Below are 25,585 nucleotides of genomic sequence, written 5' to 3'. Positions count from 1 at the left end.
AAGAGAAGGCACCGCTAGCTGTGTCAGCATCAAAAGCCCTGTGCTGCCGTGGACAGTGCTGTTCCCATCTCTCTGCTTTTCTACACCAGTTTACACCTGGGTCACACTTCTAACACTGTACCGCAGCGCAAAACATTTTAGTCCCTTTTGGCGACTGCTTGAGTATGGTATAAACCCCTTCCCTGTCTGCTTGCAGCCCCAAAAACTTTCTTCTTGGAGAGGTGTTGAATCTTTTTGTGTAAAGGGGTGTGTTGTCCTCCAAAAATGTTTTTTGAAACGGCTTAGGGCCATCTGTTCCACCTGCTCTGTTCTCAGACATTTAGCTGACGGTGTTGCGGATGACGGATGCACATTTTGCCAACATGCTCTCCAAATGTGTATTCACTCAGCGGTGAGAAGTTGTTGCTTATCCTGGCTCAGATGCCTCAGTGTGTGCCTGGCTGATTCCTGATGCCAGCAGTTGCGGTGCTGCTCTGAGCTTGCAGGGCTGCGAGAGGTGCCTTTAGCATCAGAGCGGATGCTGACGTTTCCTTCTGCCAATGTTTTCTGGCTGGTTTAATGGCAGTTGAAATGTCCACTGCACCCACAGGGGAGAGCAGGCGGCGATCACCTCTGCTGGTTTTCCTTCCCCTAAAAAAGCAGCATGTGGTTCCCGAGGCTCTTCCTATGTCATTGCTTAACGTACGAGGGCTCTGCATGCCCCCGAGCGTGCACCTTGCTTTGGAAGACGGTGCGAGATGCTGTAAATGCCTGCTGATGTAGCACCACAGTCTGACTGGCTTTGCTTTGGCCATCTCTCGGTATCTTCGAGTATTGCAGATCCAGGGCATCATCTGCTATAGCTGAGCCTGTGTGCTTGACGTGCCACGTGGATTTACAGGTTTTGTTCTGTCCTGTGCTCGAGCACGGAGCAGATGTGCCCTTAGCCCAGGATGCACCTGCTGATTTCCAGGGAACCATTTAAAATGAATCTTTTTCGTGCAAACATTTGCTGCAAGCCAGCAAAAAATCGGTGAAGCAGCTGGGGAGGGGAAAGCACAGAGCAGCTAAGTTGAGTAGCACTTAGGAGAACTGACTGGCAGATGGCATTTGCTGCTTGATATAAGGGGATTTGCCACATGACCTATTCAGAATCTGTGTCGCATGGCAAATGGATCAGACCTGGCATCTAATGTAAGAATAAATCTAGATCATCATAGGAGCTGTAGCAAAAAGGTGGCTCACAGGAGAATCCACAAGGATCTGCATTTTTTCCGTGAGGAATTGCTGATGCTCACAAGAGCTCAATCCTAATTTGCTTTCTGTGTTCAGGGCAGTTTTATCTCCCTTTTATAAAAGTAATTTTTCCTCCTTAAGCTTACAAGGATGGACAGATAGCTCCAGCAGTGGATGCTGCATGAGGCTGGGAAGTCAACTGGAAGGAATCGGTTGGTGAAGCAGCTTGAATATTAACTTGACACCTAATTATATCCTCTGGGCTTACTTTTTCCATTCTGTCGTACCCCGGTCTGTCTGCAGTTTCTGTGAGTGTGGTTATGTCCTGTAGCTATCTAAATCCAGTCATGCTCCGGTAGACATTGAGTTGTAAAATTTCTCCTGGCCCTGGTGCGGAAAGTAGCATCCCCTTAATGTTTATATTTGCTTAAACCAAGCAGTATAGGTTAATCCTGTATAGATTTGAAAACAAAGGGCGTCTTTGGCCAAAGAGAGTATTTACTCAATTTTGTAGCTCTTCTGGAATGGAATTTAACACCACAGTTCTTGTGGGAGTTGTGATGGCACCTGCACTGTCTCTGCTTGACCAGAATTTCCTTTTTTCAACCTGATTCATATTCTGGCATTTCTTTAAAGCAAAGAACATCTCTGACCAGTTCCCACACCAACTCCTAAAGTTAAATTTCTTACAGGCCTTCTCCGCTAAGGAAGAACTGCAGCAGTATTCCAGCTGGGCTTAGTTTATGGCATCTGACAAGACCACAACCTGAACTAGGACTTTAATAACATGTTCAACTAACCGACAACACTTGTTCTTTAGTCCCCCAGGTCCTCAAGAGCTGCACTGAATTCATTGAGAAACATGGCATTGTGGATGGAATATATCGTCTGTCTGGGATTGCGTCCAACATCCAGAAACTACGGTAAGGGCGCCGCGTCTGGCTGACCTGTTGGCAGGGGACGAGCGAAAGCGCGCGTGAGGTTCAGCGGCTGGGTTTGCAGGAGCCTGCAGCGGGGCAGACCGCTCCAGCAGCTCCGATGCATGTGTTGCCGTCTGTGTTCAGTGGGCAGTACGTGGGGTTTGTCACCGTTCTGGAGTGACACAGCATTGTTCAGTAGACTTCATTTTGCAGGAAGTCTTCCTTCAGGATGGGGTATCGGCAGGCTCTGGGATCATGGTGACACTGTGCTGTCACGTTTTGTTCCTGTTTTCTCTTGCTCCTGCAGCCCTTTTGAGCAGCTGATATTTCCTTCTCGCTGCTTTGGACTCCTGGCATGTTAGCAATTAATCGGTAACGCGCGAAGCGTGGTTCTTGACGGGGGCATCACCGTGCTGGGAAAGGCTAGGTGTGTTTTAGGAGCTGTTCTCCTCGCAGTAATGGCCCTCGCCCTTTTGTGAGGCTGGTTTCGCTCCCGTCAGTTGGTACGCATTTTTCTGTTGTGAAGGGGCTGAGAGAGCCTGGTGGGATGTGACTAATTCCCATGTTGATCCTAGGCCCACGGCCTTACAGAGGCAGCGAAGGGGTATTTTTCCTGTGAAGGATATCCTTTTCATAGCAGCTATTCCCAAGCTCTTTGGACGGGTTTGAGCCGGTATAGTTACTGTACAAACCCTCATAGGGATGGGCTTATTCTGGTTCAGCTTAATCCTGTTTCTCATCACAGTGAGTTCCATTTTAAAAATCTGCTCCCGAGGCTTTGATATGCAGGCTCCAAAGACTCTGATTGTAGCTGTTGCCCACAGCAGTCTTGGCTGAATAAAATGTTTGCCCTTGCTTCAGTCACATCCCTTTAATTCCCTATTATGACTTGCGCTGGGACCATCTTTCTAATCGCTGCCCTAGTCCATTTTTGCCCTTTGTGTTGCCAAGACCATTTTCTCCTTCGCTGTTTTCCAAATGTGCTTTAAAAATGGTTTTCTAAAACTTCGATGGCGTAATTCCCTCTTACAGTTCAGAGGATGAAGTGACAGCCTATTTTTCAGTTCTCTGAGATGTTCCAAAGCAAAAGGAAGGGGGAGAGTATGGCATAACTTGTAGACACTGTCCCTCTTCATCTAAATCACTACAGATTTTCATAAGTGTTTGGTTAATGTAGGACATGTTGCATTGCTGTAGTTTCCAGCTATATAAACAGATCATTAGGCTTATTTCAAAGCTAGAGCTGCAGTATCCTTATAAATGAGTCACTGTTCTTAAGTTTCACATAGAAGTTTCTGGATCTCCCAGATTTAAAGGGCTTTTTGGTTGGAGAGAAAGTTAAAGAATTTATTCCACGTGGGAGATTTACATGGGACAGAGGTTGGCTTTTAGCAGTGCCCTAGCCGCCTTTCTTTGGCTGGTAGGCAAAACTGAGTGGGTGTTGAATTGGTCTGGTTATCCCTGGATTCTGGCTCCGGCTTTTATTGAGAGGTTGTGAAGTTGTGTTCTTCTACTAACAGCATCTTCCTTTGGGGTCAAAAGAAGTGACTTGTAGGTCTCAAAGCTGCCAGTGCAGAGAGAAGAAAGGCTGAGTGTAGCAGGGCTTCCCTTCCTTCACCCCATATTCTGCATTTGTGGGGGTACGTCTCTGACAAGTCGTGAGATTTATTCCTAGGAAAATATACTGGAGTACCAGAGTAGGGCAGGATACAGCCAGCGAATTTCAGCCAAGGCTGAGTGTGTTTGTGTGGGGTGGGTTGGTGCCTTCACCTGATCTCCCTTCTTCTGCGGAACCAAGTGCAGGAAGCAAGTTTCTCTCCCAGATCTGAGTAAGTGATGAGTCAGAACGTGCCTGTGGGAGCGGTACACACTGAACACGAGGGTTTCAGCTACGGGCAGTCCGTCCGCTGGGGGAAAGGGAAACCTTTATTTCCTTCTGTGCTGCTTTTGGGATGAGGAACTGGGGTGGAGTGTTCACCCTCTCATCTGAAAAAGTAGAGACCTTGTCTGCTCTGTGACTGGCTTCCCTCAGGCAGGCTTTGTGTCTCAGGGAGGGAAGGAGTCCCTTCCTGCTCTCAGGGATATGTGGCTGACCGCTGCAGTTACGGGCACGCCTGGTGCCTCGGACACGGCTACGAACTGGTGCTGTTCTGTAGGCAGAGAGCGGCGAGCTCAGCGTTTGAGCTGTGCTGAAGGCGTGCTTGAAGTTCTGTGTTACGAATCGCCTGGCTTGGCCGGGGGAGAGGCCGGGGATGTTGCCACCGAGCCCCCGGTGTTGTTGTGGTCGTAGTGGAGACAGGACAACCCCCTGTGTCAAGGATAAACAGGTTTGGTTTAGGGCTTCAAGCCCCTTGTAGGGAAACTGAGCTTTGGCTAGAGCAGCCAGGTTCTTGCTGCTCCCCGTGGCCTGACTCACCACGCTGGTCCCTGCAGCTCTGCCCTGCTAATATAAAACAGCACTTTCCATGCACATATTCTAGCAGCGAGCCAGCCCTTGGCCTTCGAAGCTCAGCCTTTCTATCATAAATGTTTGTGATTTTGGTTTTTCTCGCTCTGAAAACCAAGAGAACGCTCAGGGATCTTCTTCATGTGGTTCCTGGCTCTCTCCACCCTGTAGCAGAGACATGCTCAGCTCACCAGCCTGTCCCCAAGGAATTTCTGGGCGCGCTAGTTTCCATGTGCAGCAGCTGCCGATGGCGCTGCTGTTCGGCATTGCTTTATCGTATTTCAGTTTCCAGGCCTGTGAAATGCAAAGGAGCCTGGCAGCTTTCCTTCAGACCTGCGGGCAGTCCTCCTCCAGGCAGCTCCCAGTCACCGCCTGTGGGAGTTCAGTATTCAGATTGCCCTCGTGCTCTTGGAAGATATTCTGTGGAGACTTTGTGAAAAGCCCTGTCGCAGCAAAAGGCGTAGCAGAGTAGCCAATCGGTTGTAAATCTAACTGAAAATGCCTTATTAGAAAGAAAGAAAGAAAAAAAAAAGTATTTTTTTGAAAAATCCACTCTAGCAGCACCACAAACATAGGCCATGTGGCTTTGGTGACTTAAGTATTTTATTTTTTTCCTGTAAATCACAAAACCCTTGCTTTTCTTGACTGTAATTTACGTTGGGTTTTGTTTTCATTCCTCCTTTTCAGAGCCCTTTGCCCATTTTTCTGTTCTCATTTCCAGCCACGAGTTTGACTCCGAGCAGATTCCTGACTTGACAAAGGATATTTACATCCAAGACATTCACTGCGTGGGCTCCCTCTGCAAACTGTACTTCCGTGAACTCCCGAACCCTCTGCTGACCTATCAACTCTACGAGAAGTTCTCAGTAAGTACAAGGCAATGCCTTTCACTTTCCACTTCATCGACTTCATCGACGCGGTTTGAACAGAGAAATACTGAAAAGGATCGCGCAGCAAGCTGAACCTGGCGTCCACGCACCTTTCTTTGTCTGACTTCTGCTTGAGTTGGGGTTTTTAGAGAGATCAGAAGCGCCCGTTTCCAAAATTACCAGCCTAACAGCAATCCAGCCCAATCCAGCTACCCGCACACCACATTCCCACTGCTGGTAGCATCCTGCCCTTTTGGGGCCCCAGGCCTGAGGTGAGGTCGCTTTTCTGTTTCCCCGCGCATGCCTTTGCCCCCCGGGCCACGCCATACTGCTGCTGGGGCCCAGCAGAAGGTGACTGGGATGCTAACAATGCTTTGGAATAATTCCCTGATCACTTGCCATTCCCCAGTGATTTCTAATGGGAGTGGGGTGAGAAGCAAATGTTGCTTGGAGCTGAACGCCCTCTGCAAGGAATAGCTCTGTACAATTAAGCGGTAAAGCAGCCCCGATCTTGATTTATTTGGCCTTTCTCACGTTATCTGTGTGCCGGTGTGTCCCCAAGAGACAGGCACCGCTCAGAAGATAGAGATGAGCAACACAACCCACCTCACTACTGAAGAACAAACAGTACATTGGCCACGTGGTTCAAGATGCTGTGGCAGGTATCTAGTCTTATTTGCAGCTAAACCCCTCCCTGCCTTGTTCCAGGATGCTGTTTCTGCTGCTACAGACGAAGAACGGCTGGTTAAAATCCATGATGTCATCCAGCAGCTGCCCCCTCCCCACTACAGGTCAGTGCAGCCTTTCCTCTGGTTCTGGCTCAGCAGTTTATTATTGATAGCGTTTCAGGAGTGAGATGATCTGATTCCAGTTTTCCCTCTCAAGGCAGCCGCGCTGTGCCTCTGGATATTAAAATGGCTTATGGCTATATAATGTTGATGTGGCTATATAAAGTTGATTTATATTTTAATTAGCTCCTTACCAGACAAACACTATAAACTTTGCATAGTCCTATTTGACTTCCTTGGAAACTATGCATAGGAGGCAAATGTAAGCTCGTTAGGTCAGAAGTGGCTGATACCACTAAGAAAACAGTTTTATTGCGGAGCAGGGAGGGCAAAATACCGGCTCTAGGAATAACAATTTTAAAAAGTGAAATGTAGCAAAAAAGTTGGGTCAGCCCTTCAGTATAATTTGGTCAAGTGCATTTTGTCTCCAATTCCACACACACAGCCCAGCAATAATAGTAACTAGCAAATTGTAACAGTGCTCTAGTAGAATAACTGATTATAATATGGTGCTTAAAAATCACCGAGTATAATAATATATTCAAATTAATTCGTTATTAATACTAATTTATGATATATGGCAATGAGTCTTGACCACGTATAACACCACATTAATGGTCTTTACTATTAAAAATTCCGGCAGGGTACAGTAAAAAGGCATTAGACCAATATGTATGGTGATTGGTATTAATAACTAAATGTAATACTGCACTATAATAATTCTTTAAATAGCATTAATAACTAAGTATCATCATGATGTATGGTAAGTAGTCTTTACCAATTATGTTTTGCAGTTGGTATAAATAGCTAATTACAATGCATGTTGAAAGTTATTAAATATCAATAAGTATTGTAATGAGCTGGACCAGTTGTGATGCTGTGTCCCGAGTGGTGTATAGCTGGCCACTTGTAAAACATGAGGATTGTCATCTGGATATTGATAACTATTTATAAAAACCTGTGCTAATAAATATTTTATTGTAATCATGGCTGGTGATTACCTGGACAATTGCAATGCTATATCTGAGTGGTATAAATAACTAATTATAATATACATTATTTGAATATCAATAACTTAGAGTGTAGCCATTAGTCTTAACTAATGATAATGGTTAACTAGTGTGTGCTACTTACTTGCTATTTAAATAGTATTAATCAGTGTAATAGCTGGTGATTTGTATTAACTAATTGTAATATTTTGTTTAAGGGGGCAAGGCCTTCTCAAAAATGAACTGTATCTATCTCCTTCATTTACTTTTTGCTGGTGCATTCCACCTTTTCCATAAAATCACTCTTATTTTGGGGGGCAAACAAACGTGTTTAACTTGGAGATTGTGATGCCCGCATATGTCTTAGTCTTAGACCAAAGAGGGGATGTGGGAGATACCTGGCTGCAAAATGATGTAGATGGACAGGACTGTTGCACTCCCCCTTTCCTGAGGATTCCTTGGAAAAGGAAAACACACTTTATTTTTCAGCTACTCTGTGACGAGAGGTTCCCTGCAGGTAACCGGCCTTTGGTGGTGTAAGCTGGAGCAGGGAAGTGCAGGTGTCCATTTAGTTTCCATCTGGAAACTTCAGGCCTTGCCCACCTGTGGAATTTTGAGCCCCAAAACACACCCCTGTCCCCTCCCCCGGCGAGAAAAGGGTACGCAGTGAGGTGGACACAGCCAGGGCTGCTGCCAGGCAATAGCCCTGAGGAGGATACAGCGTTACCACATTGTGCTCCCTCTTCCTCGGGGGTGTACAGCACTGTGCAACGTAGAAAACTTTTTTTTTTTTAATTGTGAACAGAAGCCTCTGAAGTTTACCCTTGTAAACTTCTAGCCATTAGAAACCTCTAGCCATTAATTTCCTAAGTAGAACATGGATACAATTTGCTGATTCCTGGGGTGTCTAAATAAATACTCCCCCCTTACCAGGGTTAACATCCTTCCCCTCTTCGGTCTAACAAGCACCGCCGTGCTGTCGTGTACAGCACAAAGGGTGTGTTTCTGCTGCACAGTGTTACAGTAAAGTAGGCAAGAGATTAATTTCCCAGGCACTCTGCTTCTGGATCCAGTGCTGGTGGCATTTAGATTATTCCCATCCACCTCAGTGTTTGCTGGATCCAGCCCTTGGACTGAGCGTGCAGATGCTTTGACCATCGTCTTGTTGAGTCCTCACTCCACCCCAGAGTGATTATATTTGCTAAAGGCAACTTTACCATCAGTCTTAGCGTACACAGTTCAACATCTTTTTCTGTGAGCTGTCAAACCAAAAGAAAATAATGAACTTGGGTTTGTTTTGTAAATTGCAGCATGGCTTTGCTCATTGGTGCTGAACATTTGCCTATCTCCTGTTTTCCAGGACACTGGAGTTCCTAATGAGACACTTAGCTCGTCTGGCTGATTACTGCTCCATCACAAATATGCACACTAAAAACTTAGCAATCGTCTGGGCTCCAAACCTCCTAAGGTACTTTTTTCCCCCCTCCCATTTTAATACAAGATAAGTTTTTACATTTATAAAAAACAGTCAGAACCTGTTCTCCAGAAAATCGTAACTTTCAGCAGCTGAGAACGCAATCTTCCTTTCTCCCATCCAATGTGCTCTTCTCCTGCTGTAAAATTCCTAATGGGGAGTCCTCCTAAGCCGGAGCTTGAGGCCAGCTGACAAGCTCCTGAATTGTGGTGTGAAATAGCCCCGCGCTGTTACCTGCGGCACCCTGGTATTATTGTCTCACTGCAATGCAGTTCCACTGACAGCAGTTCAGTAGTGGCAAGGAAGGCTTCCCCCTCTTCTCTAGATGATAATTTCCCCTCTCCTGAGTAGGATGAGACTAGTGTGCCCTTGATAATCCAGGAAAATTGAGTCAGCGGCATCACCAGTTTCCCATAGCGGATGTCTTTAGAGGCTCATGTGACAGCTTTTGGCTGCAAAAATTCAAACATGAAAATGGTCGTGGATAAATCCGTCGCCTAAAATTTGTTTTGAATGTGCGTAATAGGACAGTTAAAAATTAATGGTGTGATTTAAAAGGAGAAAAACCTCACCCTGGCCTGTATCGTATTGATTTCTGGACTTCTTTGTTACCAACCTGAGAAATCCGAGTCACAGGCTCCCCTGTGTGCAGTTAATGAGGGTATAAGCCCTTTTCTCCTTTCTAGCACTTCACCCATGAGCAGTCAAGCGATCTCTTCTTTGAGTTTGCTTCTGTGAATATTGGGGTACTTGCTGAGCAGGATCAGTTGGAGATATTCACTGCTAGAGGGAAAGATCACATTAGAAGGCCACCGTGAGCTCTGTACAATGACACTGCATTAAACTGCCACCATTCACAGTAGTGGAAATGGGCTGGCAAAAGAGCTCCCCACTTTGTGTGTGCAGCGTGCTTACCTCAATCCAGGTCTGCCACACGCTCCTCCTCCTCCTCGACCCAGCATTCCTCTTGCCATTTCCGTAAGACTCAAACCTGAACTCAAAATCTGGATCTAAGTCGCTACAGTCAGTGTGATTGTTTGTGTGACGCTGATGAGAGTCTCTTAATTGCCCCTAAAGTCTCATCTGCGTGAGCAACCAGCCACAATAGCTCAACACGTGCCGCAGCCTTACCCAAAGGAGCGCACCTTCCCGTGGTGTTCTGGCTTTCAGCGTTTCGTTTAATCTGCCTCTTCTTCAGATCAAAGCAGATAGAGTCCGCCTGCTTCAGCGGAACAGCTGCCTTCATGGAGGTGCGAATCCAGTCAGTAGTTGTGGAATTCATCTTGAACCACGTGGACGTCCTCTTCAGTTCCAAACTCAGCTCAGTCATACGTGATGGAGCAGGTGCGTGTCTTCCTCCACTAGCTTTGCCTTGATCAAAAGAGGTAGCAGGTGCTTAATGGGTATCTGAGCCTCCCCAGAGACATTTAAAATATGTTTTTACTGTAACCTAGAGGACAGACTTCTAAGACCATAAGTATACCTGTTCCTCAGAAAACAAGTAGAGTTGCACCAGGAAGAAAGTTTACTCTGCATGTTAGATCAACCAGTCGTGGATACCACGAGCTATTATTACTCCTAAGCAGCATTAAGCGTGTACCGTCTGCTTTGACAACCTGCCCTTCTAGTTCCCACCACCTGTGGAGTACAGATAGCTGGTTTTCCAGTATATTTGCTGCTCCCTGCTTCTGAACAAGTCCTGCCTCTACTTAGGCTAGCACAGTTCCTCCAAGTCCAGCTTTTCTTCCTACTGGAAGACGAGTTTAAGTCAATAGGAGCCAGAGGTTACCTTGGCTGAACAGTAATAGCCCGCAGCAGGCTGAGCTCTGCCAGGGGAAGATAAGCGTGCTAAGAATCCCAGCCAAACGATTATCCAGGCTTAGAATGGACCATGTAAATTCGGCTAATTGTTTAATGACTTGGTCATTCGCATTCAATGTGCTTTGACACAAAACTGGCAGGGAGAAGGGTCAGGCTATTTCATAGCTAAGCGCAGGAATACTGTGCCACAGCAAGGCAGCATCCTCCTCCGTGCTTCCAAGAGCCTCTCTTTCTGAGCGTGCCTTGTTACCTGTACCCGCCTGCTTTAAGCCGTCCCAGGCAAGGCTATTGCAAAGACAGCTGGAACCCAAACGTCACCCCGGATAGCGTTTGCAGCTGACACGCACCAGGCGCTGCGCACTCTGCACAAGAGCTGTGATGCTGAAAGGAGAGCAGTAGGAATGGAACCAACCAGGAAGTTGCTGCGAGGACATGCTTCCCCCTCACCCCTTGACTCATGTGAGAATAATCATATAAATACTCGCACTGTAAGCGATGGCAAACAAAAGACAGCTGCTCTTCCAGCAGGCTCCTCGTGCTCCTCTGTAGCAGCCTCCTCTGCACAGCAAAGCTGACTTAACAGATCCTAACGGCAGGAGGCAACATCAACTACTTTTACAAAGATTTACATGTTCAGCTCCGAAAACAAGCACAGGCTGTAGAAAGACCAAGGGCAGGACACACGGCTCGATTCAGACTTTTGCATGCAGATGAAGCATAAGTAAAGTATGTCAGTGAAGATTTCTAACCTGCCTGCTTCCTTTTTTTTTTTTTTTGTTGCTTTTTTAGTACCCTAAGCTGCTCTCAAATATGAGAACGTGGGTCTTTTTGTTGTAAATATACCTCTGACAAAATGGCTATTTTGACGACATCTTTCAGTGGCTGGGATAACAAAGATCTAGAAAAACACAGCACAGACACACAGACACACAGACCCAGAGCTTTGATCTGTACTGCTGTTTTCTGATTCTCCCTCTTGTCCATGGTTTTTTCTTACAGGGCACAGTTCTTTATCACGGCCCAAGTCTCTGCTGGTGTCCTCTCCTTCCACAAAGCTGCTCACGCTGGAGGAGGCGCAGGCACGGACACAAGCCCAGATCAACTCTCCCATCGTGGCAGACAGCAAATACATAGAAGTGGGAGAAGGCCCTGCAGCTTTACAGGGGAAATTCCACACGGTCATAGACTTCCCATCTGAAAGGTAGAGACAAGTTTCCTTTCCAGCACGTGTCAGAACTGCATTTGGTTTTTTAGATTACAGCAAAAACTTGCCGATACTGACTGACACTGGTCCTACGTAAAATATTGTAGCCCATTTTCCACCTGCTTTGGACTCTGTGAGGATTCAGCTTGCATCAGGTACATGGCTGAGCTAAGTCCACCAGACTTCAGTGCCACTCCCTCCTTTTTAGTAGGGTTATCATTAAATGTATAAAAAGCCATGTTGTGTGTGATGCATGTAGATGCCTGTACTAGTCACGTACATAGAAATGTCAACAGGGTGAACACCTGGAAACATTGGGGTTTTCCAGATTTCAGGACTTAAGCGCCTGGAACAAATCCAGGTTCCCTTCGAAGTGGAGCAGTTGGGCAGACTCAATGACACTAGGAATTAAATCTGGTAGTGGGAGGAGGTGAATGTGATTTTTACAGCGTGAGCAAGAGATGCTTTTGAATACCTTTTATGGCTGCGCAGTTCCTCAGAGCACTGGTGCATCTGCCAGGTACATAAAAGCCCTCCCTTACTGCTGTACAGTAAAGTACGGAGCCTTGGCTCACCTGCATTGCACCTGCTTTGCATAGTTCGGTGGAATTTACCAAGCGAGACTTCAGGGCTGAGCTACAAGAATGAAGACATCCCCAGCTATTTGGAAGAGACAGAGTTTCTACGCCTTGTTTCAGCATAGCCAGATAATGCTAATAACAACCAGCTTCCCCCTCCAATAATTTGTTCTATTTTCTCACTCCAGAAAAAGACCGCCCAGCAAGATGAAGAAATCACCAGTTGGCAGTTGGCGTTCCTTCTTCAACCTGGGAAAGTCATCATCCGTGTCCAAACGCAAACTACAGCGCAATCCCAGTGAGCCCTCAGAAATGAAAGCCATAGCCCTGGCAGGTAAGGGTGCAAATCCAGCTTCCAAAAACCTGGGGTTTCGGCAGTGCCGAATTCATGTTTACAGCGTGCTTCTACCGCCTTCTAGCGTTCGAGCCACGCATGGCACCTTCAGTTAACTGCTGTCTTTCCTGAAACTCTCTCACATTAGCTCGAGAACCAAACAGGCTAGAGCACACACCACTAACGTGTTTCTCAGAGTGGCTTTTGAAAGACAGCAATTCCTTCTGACATTCTTCTGGTGAAATAAGAATATGGTGCTGGATCCCTTTGCTGTTCTCAAAAGATGCACACTTAAACTAGGTAAAGACACTTGTCCACAAACACATTCACCCCAAAAGCTGTACTAGTGTAACTAGAGGAGGTGTCCAACAACCATTTGTAGCCGCATCCAGTGCATGTAGACTGATTTCTCAGCCCTTGCCCTGTATAGGTTACTGTCTCTTTCCAAATTTTAAAACGGCAACAATACGGTTTTTTGCGGTAAAGCACACCACACATCCCTAAACACGAGCCAGTGAGGGCTTTTATCCCATCTTCTCACTGGTGTCATTTTCAAATTATAACCCTCATAGTCTTCAGTATAACCAGCACATTATGTGAATGCCCTTTAAGACTGTCTCCCTGGAGCACTTAAGTCGTACTTGTTTAGCGCTCGTAAAACAGGTTGTGTAAATGTTACTTTCTTCGCCATTTTTAAGGGTTTTTGTTAGCTGGCAGGAGCCAACCAACTGTCACAGGTACACCCAGACAGAGTCTGTAGCAGGATGATGTGGGAAGTTGTCTCCCGACCTGTCATCTGCAGCAGTTACTGTTTTGGTTGGTTACATTTCCCCAGTCTGTAAAATGAGCATCAAAAGCCAGCTCACTCTCTCGTAATTGCCTCTTGCCTGGTAGCATAGGCTCATGGGTCGAAGGGGACCTCTGCAGGCCAGTCTCCCGCACAAAACAGGACGGCACCTGTCCTGGACAGCAACGGAGTCCAAAACAGTGGAACCAGATAAAGGTTTTCTTTAAGGGCTTTACAGTAAAAGCCAAACTAAAAAAACCCAACCTCAAGACACAAAAAGCACAGCTGGTACTCTCAGGACAGTCGTACTGTTGCTAGAAACCCTTTTGTGTTTTTCCTGCCACCACCTAACCAAATACAAGCCATTTCTATAACTCAGCTCTTCACTGTCTCGCTTGCATTCCCCTAGGTGGACGAGGAGACAGTGGGACTCTTCGCTCAGCTAAAAGCGAAGAATCGCTTACCTCTCTGCATGCTGTTGATGGTAAGACAAAATTGTGCCTGCACTTGTAACGCGCACGGATTCAAAAAGGCAGTTTGACGTTACTGACTGCAGACATTCAACAGGGCAGGTCTTTCACCCCTCTAGTAAAAGCTGGACTTGCTAATTAACGAAGCAGCTTACTTCTGTCCAGCACAGATGGAAATGCTCTTCATGTCTTTGTTTTCCTTCCAAGGCAGAAAAAGCAAACCCCTTGCTTTTGTGTAGCCAGCATCGGGAAGGAACGTGCTTTCTGAGAAAGCCTCAGGTCTGTAGCGCACTTAAACCAGTTTTGCTTGTGCACGCGGCTTAGTTTCAGACTAAATCAGACCTGACAACTGCTGTAGAAGAGTTTGAGCAAACATAATAAACCGTTTCCACTAACTACAATACTTTTGTGCTTAGAGTTCACCAGGTGAGAGTTTTGCGCACTGCCTTAAGATACTTTAAGCCCAGCACTGAACCACCACCCCCTAGACAGGAAGATTTTGACACTAACCCGTGTGTATCTACTCGTTCCTAGGGGAGTCTAAACTGTTTCGACCCAGAAGACCTAGGTCCAGTAGTGATGCGTTGTCTGCTTCCTTCAACGGAGAGCTCTTAGGAAACATGAACCGCTGCAATTCTTACGACAACCTTCCCCACGACAATGACAGTGATGGGGACGAGGGGCTCATTCACGTTCCTGCCCTGATTTCTCCTCGGTCTGCTGAAGATGTTGACCTGAGCCCACCGGATATCGGAGTCGCCAGCTTGGATTTTGACCCAATGTCTTTCCAGTGCAGCCCGCCCCAAGCAGAGTCCGAGTGCCTGGACAGCAGTACCTCCCTGCTGGAGTCAGTTGGCATAAATAAGGAGAAGCCAAGCCTGCTAAAGAAGGATTTAGAATCAGGCAGCCAGTCCCAGACCCCAGGCAGTGCCACGAGCTCTGAGCCAGTCTCCCCTTTCCAAGAGAAGATGAGTCCCTTCTTTACTCTGGACCTGAGCCCAACCGAGGAGAAGGCCTGCAAACCCCACGCCTTCTCACCCAAGATGGGGCGAAAGCCCATCAAGTCGCCGCCGCTGACTGTGTCGGAACCCGTCTCCTTCGCACTGCCCAGCCGCATGTCGGAAGCGATTGGAGGAGTGCCCATCACGTCCCGAAACTCCTCTGCTTCCAACTGGAGCAAAGGGGTTGGCACCACTGAAATCCCAAACAGGTCCCCCACCCAGATGTCCTTGCCCCTGAAAAACAGTGAAACAGGAGCAGGGGAAGGAGCCCACCAAGAGCTACAGCATGCCCAGCTAGTGGCTGCTGGCAAACCAGAGTTGCCAGAAGAAGGGGAGAGACCAATGTCAAGCAGTCAGAATAAGACTGTACCCACTGGACACACACAGCCAGGTACAGTGCATTTTCCTCCATTCTTTCTTTAAGTTCCAAAGGGGACCTGCTCTCAGAAACATCCTCCTCTGCGTGCCTTTTAGGAGAGGGGATTGCCCGTCAGTTCTGGTCACAAGTGTCTTGCAGGGCTGTGCAGATCAGTAAGGTCTTAACCTCCGCCTTCTCCCTACATCACACAAATCTCGGATAATTTTCCATAATACCTTGTATACCACTTTTTTTTTTCCCCCATCCTGTCATACGTGAAAATCTATAGCATGTTCTTCTAAATCATTTCAGCCAATAGACCATCTAAGACTTTTCTTTTTTAAATTAAAAATCTGCCAACACTTGAAGGAGGGACCTTTTCGCCTAAAACCTTATGATCAAAATTGTGTAAGGGTATCTCATTCTCTGCTACCTACTTCCTACCTCTCTAGAAATGCAAGAGGAGCCTTTAGACAATCTCTTGTGTTTTTTTCCTTTTTGTGATGAACTGCTGTGCTATTGAGCAGCGTTTGCATGTGAGACAGAAGATAGAGTGTTTCACATCAGAAGGAACTGCCACTGTGAAAGTGTGGAGAGCATCTATTTTTCTATAATAGTCATTAAGGTTAGGTCACTCTCCTTATTGGGTAACATAAAATCACTCTCTCTCTCGATTTTCCCCCCATTAGGAGCAGTTGCCCTCGACTCCCCCCAGGATCCTGTTCCCGTCAGTTCTGTGTCTCTTATCCCTCCTCCTCCTCCGAAAAATGCAGCGCGCATGCTAGCCCTAGCGTTAGCCGAGTCCGCACAGCAAGCATCCGCTCAGTCTCAGAAAAGGCCAGGAGATGCTCATTCTGAAAGCACAAATTATGGAGAGACTGAAGCTGGCACAGCTCTAGAAAAGCTCCATCTCTCTGCTGGTGCTCCAGACAAGCTCCACCTGTACACTGGTCTGCCCGAGAGCCGACTCCACTTCCAGACCGGTGCACCAGTAGAGCAGGATTTCCAAGGTAGCAGCACACCCGGGGAGCAGAACCACCCACCAGGTGCACCTGGAAACCAGGACCCCCCACCTCTCCACACTGGCATGCCTGGGGACATGCCTGGTAGCAGAGATGCAGAGCAGGAGCAGTCCAGCTTCCATCCTGGTAAACTGGGGGACAAAGATCACTTCCCCTCCCATGCCGGGGACTGGGAGCACCCCCCCCACCCTACTCCAGGTGCACTGCCTGACTGGGAACCACCCACAACAGACCTGTCTGTAGATAAGCCCCACCTCCGTGCATGCATGGCTGGGGACAGGCACCACATCCCTGTCTGCACAGCTGATGACAAACTTCAGTCTCCTCCTGCCGTAACTGCTGGGGAGAAAAGCACCCCGGCCTCAATGCCGTATTTAACAACCATCCCGACAACAGCAGCCGAGCCGAGCCATGGGCCGGCGGGCCCAGCCACGACGCAGGCCGACGTCGCCGTCACAGCCGCGCAGCGCCCACCCGCCACCAGCCAGCCTGCCCCAGCGCAGAGGCAGGATCACCAGTCAGCAATGGGACAGGTGCCAGCGGCCTCCGCCAAAGCATCGAGTAGTTCCAGTCAGGTACGTGGACACGTCCCCCAGCCTCGCACGTACGGCAAGCACAGCTGACGTGTAACTGTAGGAGGCTGAGCGCTGGGACAGTCATTCCAAATCCCAGTGGCAAGAGGCAGGGGATTCACGGGTTACTGGGAATTACCCGTGTACTGCACAGACGCGGCCCTACAGGAAATCGGCGCGGTTTCCTAAGCGAACGCAAGTTGGGAAACATCCCAGTATACCTGCTCCCCGTGCTTTAAAGGGGGAAGTTTTAAGGAGTTAGTTGTCTGCTGGGGTGACCGATACAGGGAATGCTAGTTTAGAAGTGCTCAGAAACGGGTAAGGATTTTTGCATCCTCTCTTCACTGAGGCTGACAACACTCTCTTCCACCATCCTCTCTGATAAAGCAGGTCAGGTTCCTTGTGTGACAGGTAGACATGGAAGCATTCACTCAGAAATCCAACCCACCCATGAAACACCTGCAGGCTGTCTCGACCACTGTAGCCACACTTAAGGAAGGGATTTCTGCTGTATTACGCTACTTGATCTGCTCACCAGGGTGTGAGGAGCTTAAATCCAGGTACATTTTCATTAGGAGAAGTATGTTGATAAGCAGACCACCTCATAAAACACTGTGGATGCTGTGTAAAAACGTTAAGCTGCTGCTATAGAGACAGCCACCTCCTCCCGTGTCCCTAGTTTGACATTTGCAGAGCGCCCCGTTTTGTGATGGGTCCCGAAATCTCCCAGAGGCGCCGCGCTGCCCTTGCTGGGAAAGGGAACCTTCACATCTCGTCTACAGCGAGCAGCCGTGGCTCTGCACGGCAAGCAGAAACCAGGCACAGAAGAACCGAAATTGAACTGATCCGTGGGTGATATTTTACCTGCAGAATAGGAGGGGCAAAAAGACACTTGCCTCTAACTTCTGCTGGTTTCTTCCCTACAGGTATGGGGCACAACCGCACCTGAAAAGCCACCTGAGCCCACGCCTGGTTTTGTCTCAGAAAGCAGTTCTACCACCCGCTGCTCTTCTTCTGTGCCCGCGGGCCACCAGAGCCATTTGGAGAAGCCTCGGGAGACCACGAGGGCCCCCCCACTGCACCTGCGGTCCGAGTCTGTCCCTACTCACTCCTCCTACAGCTTTACACCCCCTGTCCCACCTGTGAGAACACTGGAGAGCAAAATTGCTGCCGCCATGCACTCAAACAACACGGATGCCATCAACAACTCCAATTATCACACCTTCCTGTCCTCCTCCATGCTGGCCTCCTCCGTGGAGGAAGCCCTGCTGCCACCACCACCGCCTCCCCCACCCAAGCACGCTTCCCTGCAGTCTGTGTACGTGCCGCACCCCAAGCCAGAGAGCATCCCTGAGCCCCCTGGGCCGGACGGCTACCTGCATCACAAGCCGGCTTCCATCCATCAGTACAGGCCTGAGAGCGTTCCTCCTCACATCTCCTACCATGGCAAGCCCGACCAGCACCAAGCCTTCCCTCCTCGGTCAGAGACACCCACTTCTGCAGGCACCCGCTACAACACCTACACGAACCAAGGGAAGAGCACCTCGGCTCTCCACTCCAAGCCTCGCAGCCGGACAGAGTTTGTGTCCTCCGTGAGCCCAACGGGCCTGCGTAACGCCAGCTATGCCGAGGACGCTCCACCCTACCCCACTATCCGAAGGGTTCAGTCGCTGCACGTCCCCACCCCCGCCGCCTCCGCTATCCGCTCCGTTCCCATTTCACGGACCGAGGTACCTCCAGACGATGAGCCGGTGTACTGCCCGCGGCCCCTCTACCAGTACAAGCCATATCAGCCCCACTCCGACTACCACGTAACTCAGCTGCAGCCTTACTTTGAGAACGGGCGGGTACATTACCGCTACAGTCCTTACTCCAGCTCTTCTGGCTCCTCTTACTACACCACTGCCGATGGGAGCTTTTATGACCTGGACCCCTACAGCACCGTGCGGGTCAGGCCCTTCCACCCCCTGCCCAGCCGAGACTTTGCATCCTACGCCTCGCGGCTGCAGAGCAAAGGCCTGTACCGCTACCCCAGCTTGTCCGCCTACCCTCGGGGTGGCCTCATCGGCCACCTCGCAGGCAAAGAGCACAGCTTCGTCAGCAGAGACGTGCCTCCTGCACCGGACATCAAGCACATGTATGTGTCGTGGGACCTCGAGGACATGGAGAAGTACCGCATGCAGTCTATTCGCCGGGAGAGCCGCACGCGCCAGAAAGTGAAAGGGCCAGTGATGTCCCAGTACGATAACGTGGCCCCACTGCTGCAGGAGGAACTGGGAGGACTGGATGTAATTCACTTGCGCAGCAAATCAGATCCTGGGAAAACTGGCCTCCTCACCGTGGCAGAAGGGAAGGAGGGGAGGTACCCAGCCAAAGCGGCTACGCCCGAGGGGGACGAGCGTTACTACATGCAGCACCCTGAGGCAGAGCTGGACAGAGCCCACTACCACGGCGCCTACGGGAACGGGCAGTCGGAGAAGCCGTCCCTCCCCCAGAAGCAGAGCAGCGTCCGGAACAGGAAGATGCACGAGCCCGGCTGCAACACGAGCGAACACAGGACGCACTTGCAGCAGGAAGCAAGCCATAGGCAGCCTTCCGAATCCAAAAACGGGCCCCCTTATCCCGACTACAGGCCCAAAGGTGGCCCAGAGCCCTCGGAGCCCATCGGTTACCAACACTCGGGCAGCAAGTACATCCCGGCGAACCAGGAGACCCTGAGACTGAACCACAAGGAGGTGAGGCTGGCGGAGGACAGGCCAGACTTGGAGAGGTCTCGAGCCAGACCGAGCACATCCGTGGAGAAACACTCCAGAGACTGCTATAAGGAAGAGGAGCACGCCACCTCGCCCATGGCGCCGCCGCCCAAGCCCGAACGGAGCCACAGCCTCAGAATGCAGCACCCCGAAACCATGGAGAGGGACTCTGCCCTCCTCTACCCATACCAAACCCTGGGGAAACGCCAAAGCACTATGACTGTGGTGTCCCAGTACGATAATTTGGAGGATTACCATACCATGCCTCAGCACCAAAGAGGGGGCTATGTTGGAGGAGGGGGGTTTGCGCCCCCCAGTTTTACCCATGTGCACAGTAGAACTTACGCCACGGCCCTCGGCCAGGGAGCCTTCCTCCCGACGGAGCTGTGTTTGCAGAGGCCTGAAACAGAGGTCCATGTTGAGTGAGCTGGCGTGGGGGGAAGGAGGGATAGAGTCTAAGCAGCCTCTGCTGGACAGCGGACTGTTTTATTTTTTCAGTGACGGAAAAAAAAAAAAATACCCCCGCCCCTGCCCCGATGAGCAAAGCAAACCCACCTTCAGCCCCACCCCGACCAGCCTCCCACTCACTGTTTTTATGTAGTAGAAATATAGCTTTTTCATGTAGTTTTGAGACAACTGGAACGATAGGGCAGGCTGTTGGCACACAGACGTTGCCAGAGAGGCCGGGCAGAGCTGAAAGAGATGCTGTTGGGGCAGGGAGCGAAGGAAAAGCTTTTCCTTCCATGGATTTTGACATTGGCAGTTACCACCGCTTCCTCACCGCGCCTCCACGGTCCTGTGCACGACGGACTGTGCATGCAGCTGTTTCCCCGCGAGCCCCGTGTGTAGTGAGCTGCCCTCCCCACTGCTAGCTCCCAAGAAAGGGGCTCCCTGACACGCCTTGCGAGAACCACTCTTCTGCCCCCTCTGAGGTTACACGGCAAGAGTGGGCTAAAGGCCGGGGGGGGGGGGGGGGGGGGGGGGTGGAACTTCCCAAGTATTTTCTTCTTGATAAATGCAGAGGTCCTGCCCCTCCCTTGAAAATTACTGCTTAGGCATAGCGGAGCCGCTTCAATCGCTTTGAAGCGGGTGGGAGCCTGTTGTGACTTCAAGCCTGTGGAATAGGCTCTGAAGCCAAAGTTCAAAATACAACACGCTTTATAAATGGCTTGTTTAACAAGGGTGCTTCTGACTACAAGAAATCAAATTACTTTCAATTTCTCTATTGTAAGCAGAGGCCAGCTGTGGAAGCCAAGTAGGGCAGGTTTGCATTTCTCATACCAAAAGAAATGAACACAAAAACACACCAAACCGTGCACACACCGTTGGGAACAGCACACCCATCTCATGCCAATTCCTCTTTACTGCTAGGCTATCTACAGTCCAGATGATTTAATACCACATTGTGGCTGGCCAGACAGTATCATCTCTCTACCAAAAAAAAAAAAAAAAAAAAAAAAAAAAGGAAAAAAAAAAAAAAGAAAAAAACACCAAACAAAAAACCACTATAAAAATCAGAAAAAGATCTCTATAGCATTATGTCCAGCTTGTAAATTGGAGCCTAACTTACCAGCTGGGAATGACTGTGTAAGTGCCGAGTTATCTGCATGACCAGCTATTATTTGCCCTGGGCCAGATCCTGCAGCTCTTAGATCAGGGAATGCTCCTGTTGACCTTAAACCGGAGGTCTACAGGACACAGCTTTCTGTAACCTGTAAGTTCCGTGTTGGCCAGGGGAGCCCTGTGACGTTGTGGCACACACAGAATAGTTACGTGCTGTCTGTGCGCTGTGACTTACTATTGCCTCCCGTACCGCAAGTGTAGCTCCTACCGTATTCAGTTAGCAGTAGGGACAGAAGGCCAGTGCACTCTCTAATACGCTAATAACGTTGTCCTAGGTATTTAAAAGCTTTCCATATTTTAAAAGAAGCCAGGCAGCATCTCAGACTTCCCAGGACTCGGTACAACCCCACCTTATAAATAAAGCACATCCATTTCATTAGACAGGGCTTGCAAGCAATACTTGAGATTTAGGAGTTTTTAAATGGTCACTGATTAAGTTCCAAGGCCATTCCTGTTCCGTGTGGTTAAAGAACTTCTCTACCCGTTTTGAATCTCTATATAATGTTTTATTAAAAACCTGGAGGTCCTGCAGTTAGCACACAGCTGTTAAAGGGAGCTTAGATGGTTGTTTGGAACAAAATTTTCACAGCTATTTCGGGGCTTTTAAAGCATAAAGAAAACCTGCTTCTAGTAGCTAACTAGTCTTTAGCTATTTGCTTCTTTTAATCTTGTAGCCTTGTCTGGGGCTGTTTTCGATAACACTACCTTATGGTCCTATTTTATTGTGCAATGCTGTTGTTTTAAGCATTTTGTTTAGAAGAGTTGTTCTTACATGTTACGGAAATAAATCTGGCAGTTAGAAAGAAAAAAAAAAAAAAAGAAAGAAAAAAAAAGAAGAAAAAAAAATCAGCACTGTGATCCAGGTTCCCACAGTCTCCTTGTGAGTAATTACCAGGTAGAGGGGTTGGGTTGTTTAGGTTTTTTTTGTGAGGGAATGGTTTTTGTAATGTTTTCTCTTAGGAAAAACTAACAAAATCGCGTGGAAGGGGCCATTAGGTGAGCCACGCTGCGGGCCGCCCTGTCCCCACTGCTAGCTGGCTCCCTAGGAAAGGCTGAGCTGCCCGGGTGCCTTGGTGCGAGCTCGCCAAGGCAGCCCAGATGCAGGCGGTGCTCGCTCCGCGGCGGTGTGAGCTGTGTCAGGGCTGGTGCTGGTCCTCACCGCTGTAGCACAGTCTCCCCACAGCTGCCAGTTACCTGCCGAGGTCTCCAGTTGAAGCAGGGACAACGCGTTTGGTTCAGGCTCTTTGGGATTCAGGTAGCGAGAGCTGTAGGTCAGACCTCTCTCTCCATGAAAGCCTTAACTCCCCCTCTCCTGCCGCAGCTCCCCTCACCTCCGTTTTGGCCTTACGTTAACCAGGACTATCCTGCCGAGGGGGCTGAACCCAGCTCCCACTGCTGGTAAACGCCTCTCTGGATTTTCCTGCTCAAAGCCGCCGTCTCCCTCTAGAGATCAAGTGCCATCCCTGGACAATTCCTGTTCCTTACAGTCTTGTGCTACTCCTGCCCGAGCCTGGGCCCCACAGCTCGCTGCACTGATGAAGTGCCAGGTGCTGAGCACCCTCTCATCCGTGGGAAACAAAAGCGTTCGGCACCTTTCCAAAAGGGCTTCTAGAAGTGCACACCCATGCGCCTGGATGGCTGCTCTGAACAGCCTTCCTCTTGAGAACAAGGAGGTCTCCATTAAAAAATAATAATAAAAAAAAAAAAAAAGACAGCGGAAAACTTACCGCCCAGCCACCCCCCACCCCTCTGCACGCAGCCACAGCAGTGTGCGCTTCACGGGCTGGAAGCTCTTGGAGAACCCAAACTAATTTCCGTACATCAGTGTTGAGCCACAAGTACAAAAACTCAAAGCAAGGTTAGGGCACCAGCTTTTCCCAGAGTATGCTCCGGTCTTTAGTGTCGCTACCGCGCACGGCTTAAACATCTGGTACCACCCGGCCGTCCCCCCGCATCCCCCCGCGCAAAGCCATATAGTGAACTATGCAGTTCTGCTCTTGCACTCCAGTTGATCTGATGGTCCTTAGGAAGAGTTTTACATCCTTTACGTTCACAATAAACCCAAACATCCAGCTGTACCTTTGCAAAATTCATAGCTGAAATTAAGAAGGGCGTCGTGCATCGGAGCGAGGGGGGGGTTACGCCAGGGGTCTCGGTGAGGTGGATGGTCTGAGGTAAGTCGGTAGGTCAGTTCCTGGCACCCTAGCAGAGACACGGGAGAGAGCAAGGGGACGGCGACGCAAGTAATACTCTCTTGCAAGCCCAGATCTGCTCAGATTAATTTACCGCCTAACTATCTCCAGCGAGACAAGCAGCTGTGTTCTTAAATCGCTGCCCTGTCCTTGCCGCCAGCTAGCTACATCTTCAGTTGCCGCTCCCGAAGGTTTCAGCTGAGGCTCATGCAAGCGTTAGGGACGGGTAGCGCCAACTCTGGATTTTCACCTCTGCTTTGGAGCGTGGTGTGCCGCCCCCAGGAGACCTTCCCCGGCGAGGGGGAGTGCCGATGGCAGGTGAGCAATGAGGACCTAGCCCCTACGAAGTCTTAAGTAAAGCATTAATTTCTGATTTTTAAGAAGTCTTTATCAGGTAAAATCTATATGCATATATGACAAAACAACTTTGTGCCTATGTCTTTCCAGAGATCCTCATTTTGTGCTCATCATTTGAAGGGGGGAGGGGGGGGGGAGGGCGGGGGCAGTAAGGATTGCACAGTGGTAGTAAGTTGCTACACAAAACCAAAACCAACTTGAAAACACACTGTTCCTCTTTAACCCCAGGCAGGGACAGAACCTCACGTGTACTCTGCCATTCATCCGTGCATTGACAGGGCATTGACTGATGTGATGTGTTACGTGTCAGGAAATCTGGATGAGAAACCGTTTTACTTTCGTTACAGGCGGCTTAGGCATGCAACTCTTTTTTTTTTTTTTTTTCCCAGAGCCTTGTGCTACAGAGACCCGATGTTGAAAGGCATGGTCTGGTTTAAACAGACATACAACATAATTAATACCTTTGTGTGCAGAGTCTTGCCTCGTCCAGTTGGGGGGGGAGGGAGGTGGGGGGGGGGGGAGGGGGGAGAAAAGGGTTGTTTTGCAGTTCATTTTCCTGCTGTAGAAGACTTGATTTTTCTTTCCCTGAGCCGCATGAGAGAAACATCCCAGAAAGTCTTGGGTTACCTTTGGAGTTCCCTTCACTTTAATTTATATAGTGTCTTTTTTTGTGAACTGGTGTAAAATGTATATGCCGACAAGCTCATGTATTTTTATGTAAATATTTTTTGTGGTTTCCCCACTTGCCCTTCTCTGTAAATATTTAGAATTCTCATATTCTTCTCACCTTGTATGATGCAGATGTGGTTTTGTTTCTGTTTTTTATTTGTACTGTAATGCAACAATCCAGACTGAGGTGTCTTGTGGTATTAAACAAAAGCAACAGTCCCACTGAGCTCACACTCAGATGTGCAACTGGACAGCATTAATCAAGCCAGGTTAAAAAAAAAAAACTATCCTGTTGTGTTTGTGTGTGTTCTTGCCTCTGCCTCGTTAATCAAGAGCGTATTTTAAAAAACACGGGAAAAGCCAGTTTAGGGCCATGGGGGGATGCGGCAGGTTTCTGGAGGAGGTGACTGTATTCATACACCGAGGCTATTGCAAAATCGCTCACCTTGAGCCCGTGCCACTGCTTATCTGTTGAGTTACACCTGTGGCCATGACGGCTTCCTAACAAAAAACGACCCAGCCTGGGCATTTTTAGTCTCCCTTTCCTCTCACCCAGCGTGACAGTGCAAGGAGGAACAACTTGGCGCTTGCACAGAAGGCACGAGGCAGAGTAAGTTGGTCCTGACAGATGGCGCGGGCCACCTCGGCCCTCGGAGCTGCCCAGCAGGGATTCCAGGCACCACAGCAATATGGTTCATAGTTAATTAACAGCGAAAGGATGATAAAGGAAGCTAATTTCATATGGGTTTAACTTTGTGAGAAGGACTTCCAAGAGTCTTCTCATCCAGTAAATGTTACGCCCTTTAGAACTGCTGCCAGGAATAAACCCGACGCTCCTTTCCCCAGAGGCCAGGCCAGCCCCCCCCCAACCCCCCACTGAGCCCGTAGGACACGGCCGGCGCGGGGGCATCACCCCCCATGCCCGGGAGGCTGCATGAGCACGGAGCGGCTGCCGAGCTTGCCTTACATTGGGGCTACCTGCGAAACCTCTGCCTCGCCCGCCCCAAGTCCTCACTTTCCGATGCCGGTCTGCTTACTAATCCAACGTACGTGCTGCTACACATCCAGCCTCTCCCGCCGGACACTTGTGTCTTGTACGGGAGCCCCCCCCAGCAAGGCCAGCAGCCCACCCCTGCTCCGTTC

General features: G+C 49.1%; 1 protein-coding gene across 8 annotated transcripts in view; it reads left to right on the top strand.

Annotated features, from left to right (window-relative positions):
- Positions 1–24,661, top strand: part of ARHGAP32 (Rho GTPase activating protein 32) — a 259,498-nt gene extending 234,837 nt beyond the window's left edge. For all 8 annotated transcript variants that reach the window (XM_080366610.1, XM_080366612.1, XM_080366613.1 and 5 more), the window contains 11 exons: positions 2,036–2,138; positions 5,303–5,447; positions 6,159–6,241; positions 8,588–8,695; positions 9,900–10,045; positions 11,522–11,723; positions 12,493–12,638; positions 13,835–13,909; positions 14,430–15,287; positions 15,944–16,851; positions 17,775–24,661. In XM_080366610.1, the coding sequence (XP_080222736.1) occupies positions 2,036–2,138; positions 5,303–5,447; positions 6,159–6,241; positions 8,588–8,695; positions 9,900–10,045; positions 11,522–11,723; positions 12,493–12,638; positions 13,835–13,909; positions 14,430–15,287; positions 15,944–16,851; positions 17,775–20,027 (5,027 nt within the window). In that variant the 3' untranslated portion in view covers positions 20,028–24,661. The remainder of the gene's footprint in view (positions 1–2,035; positions 2,139–5,302; positions 5,448–6,158; positions 6,242–8,587; positions 8,696–9,899; positions 10,046–11,521; positions 11,724–12,492; positions 12,639–13,834; positions 13,910–14,429; positions 15,288–15,943; positions 16,852–17,774) is intronic.
- Positions 24,662–25,585: the final 924 nt, after the last annotated feature.

Source organism: Falco punctatus (genome assembly GCF_963210335.1).
Source record: "Falco punctatus genome assembly, chromosome: 16".
Lineage (NCBI taxonomy): Eukaryota > Metazoa > Chordata > Aves > Falconiformes > Falconidae > Falco > Falco punctatus.
Note: the sequence above shows the minus strand (reverse complement) of the source record. Positions and strands in the feature narration are given on the sequence as shown.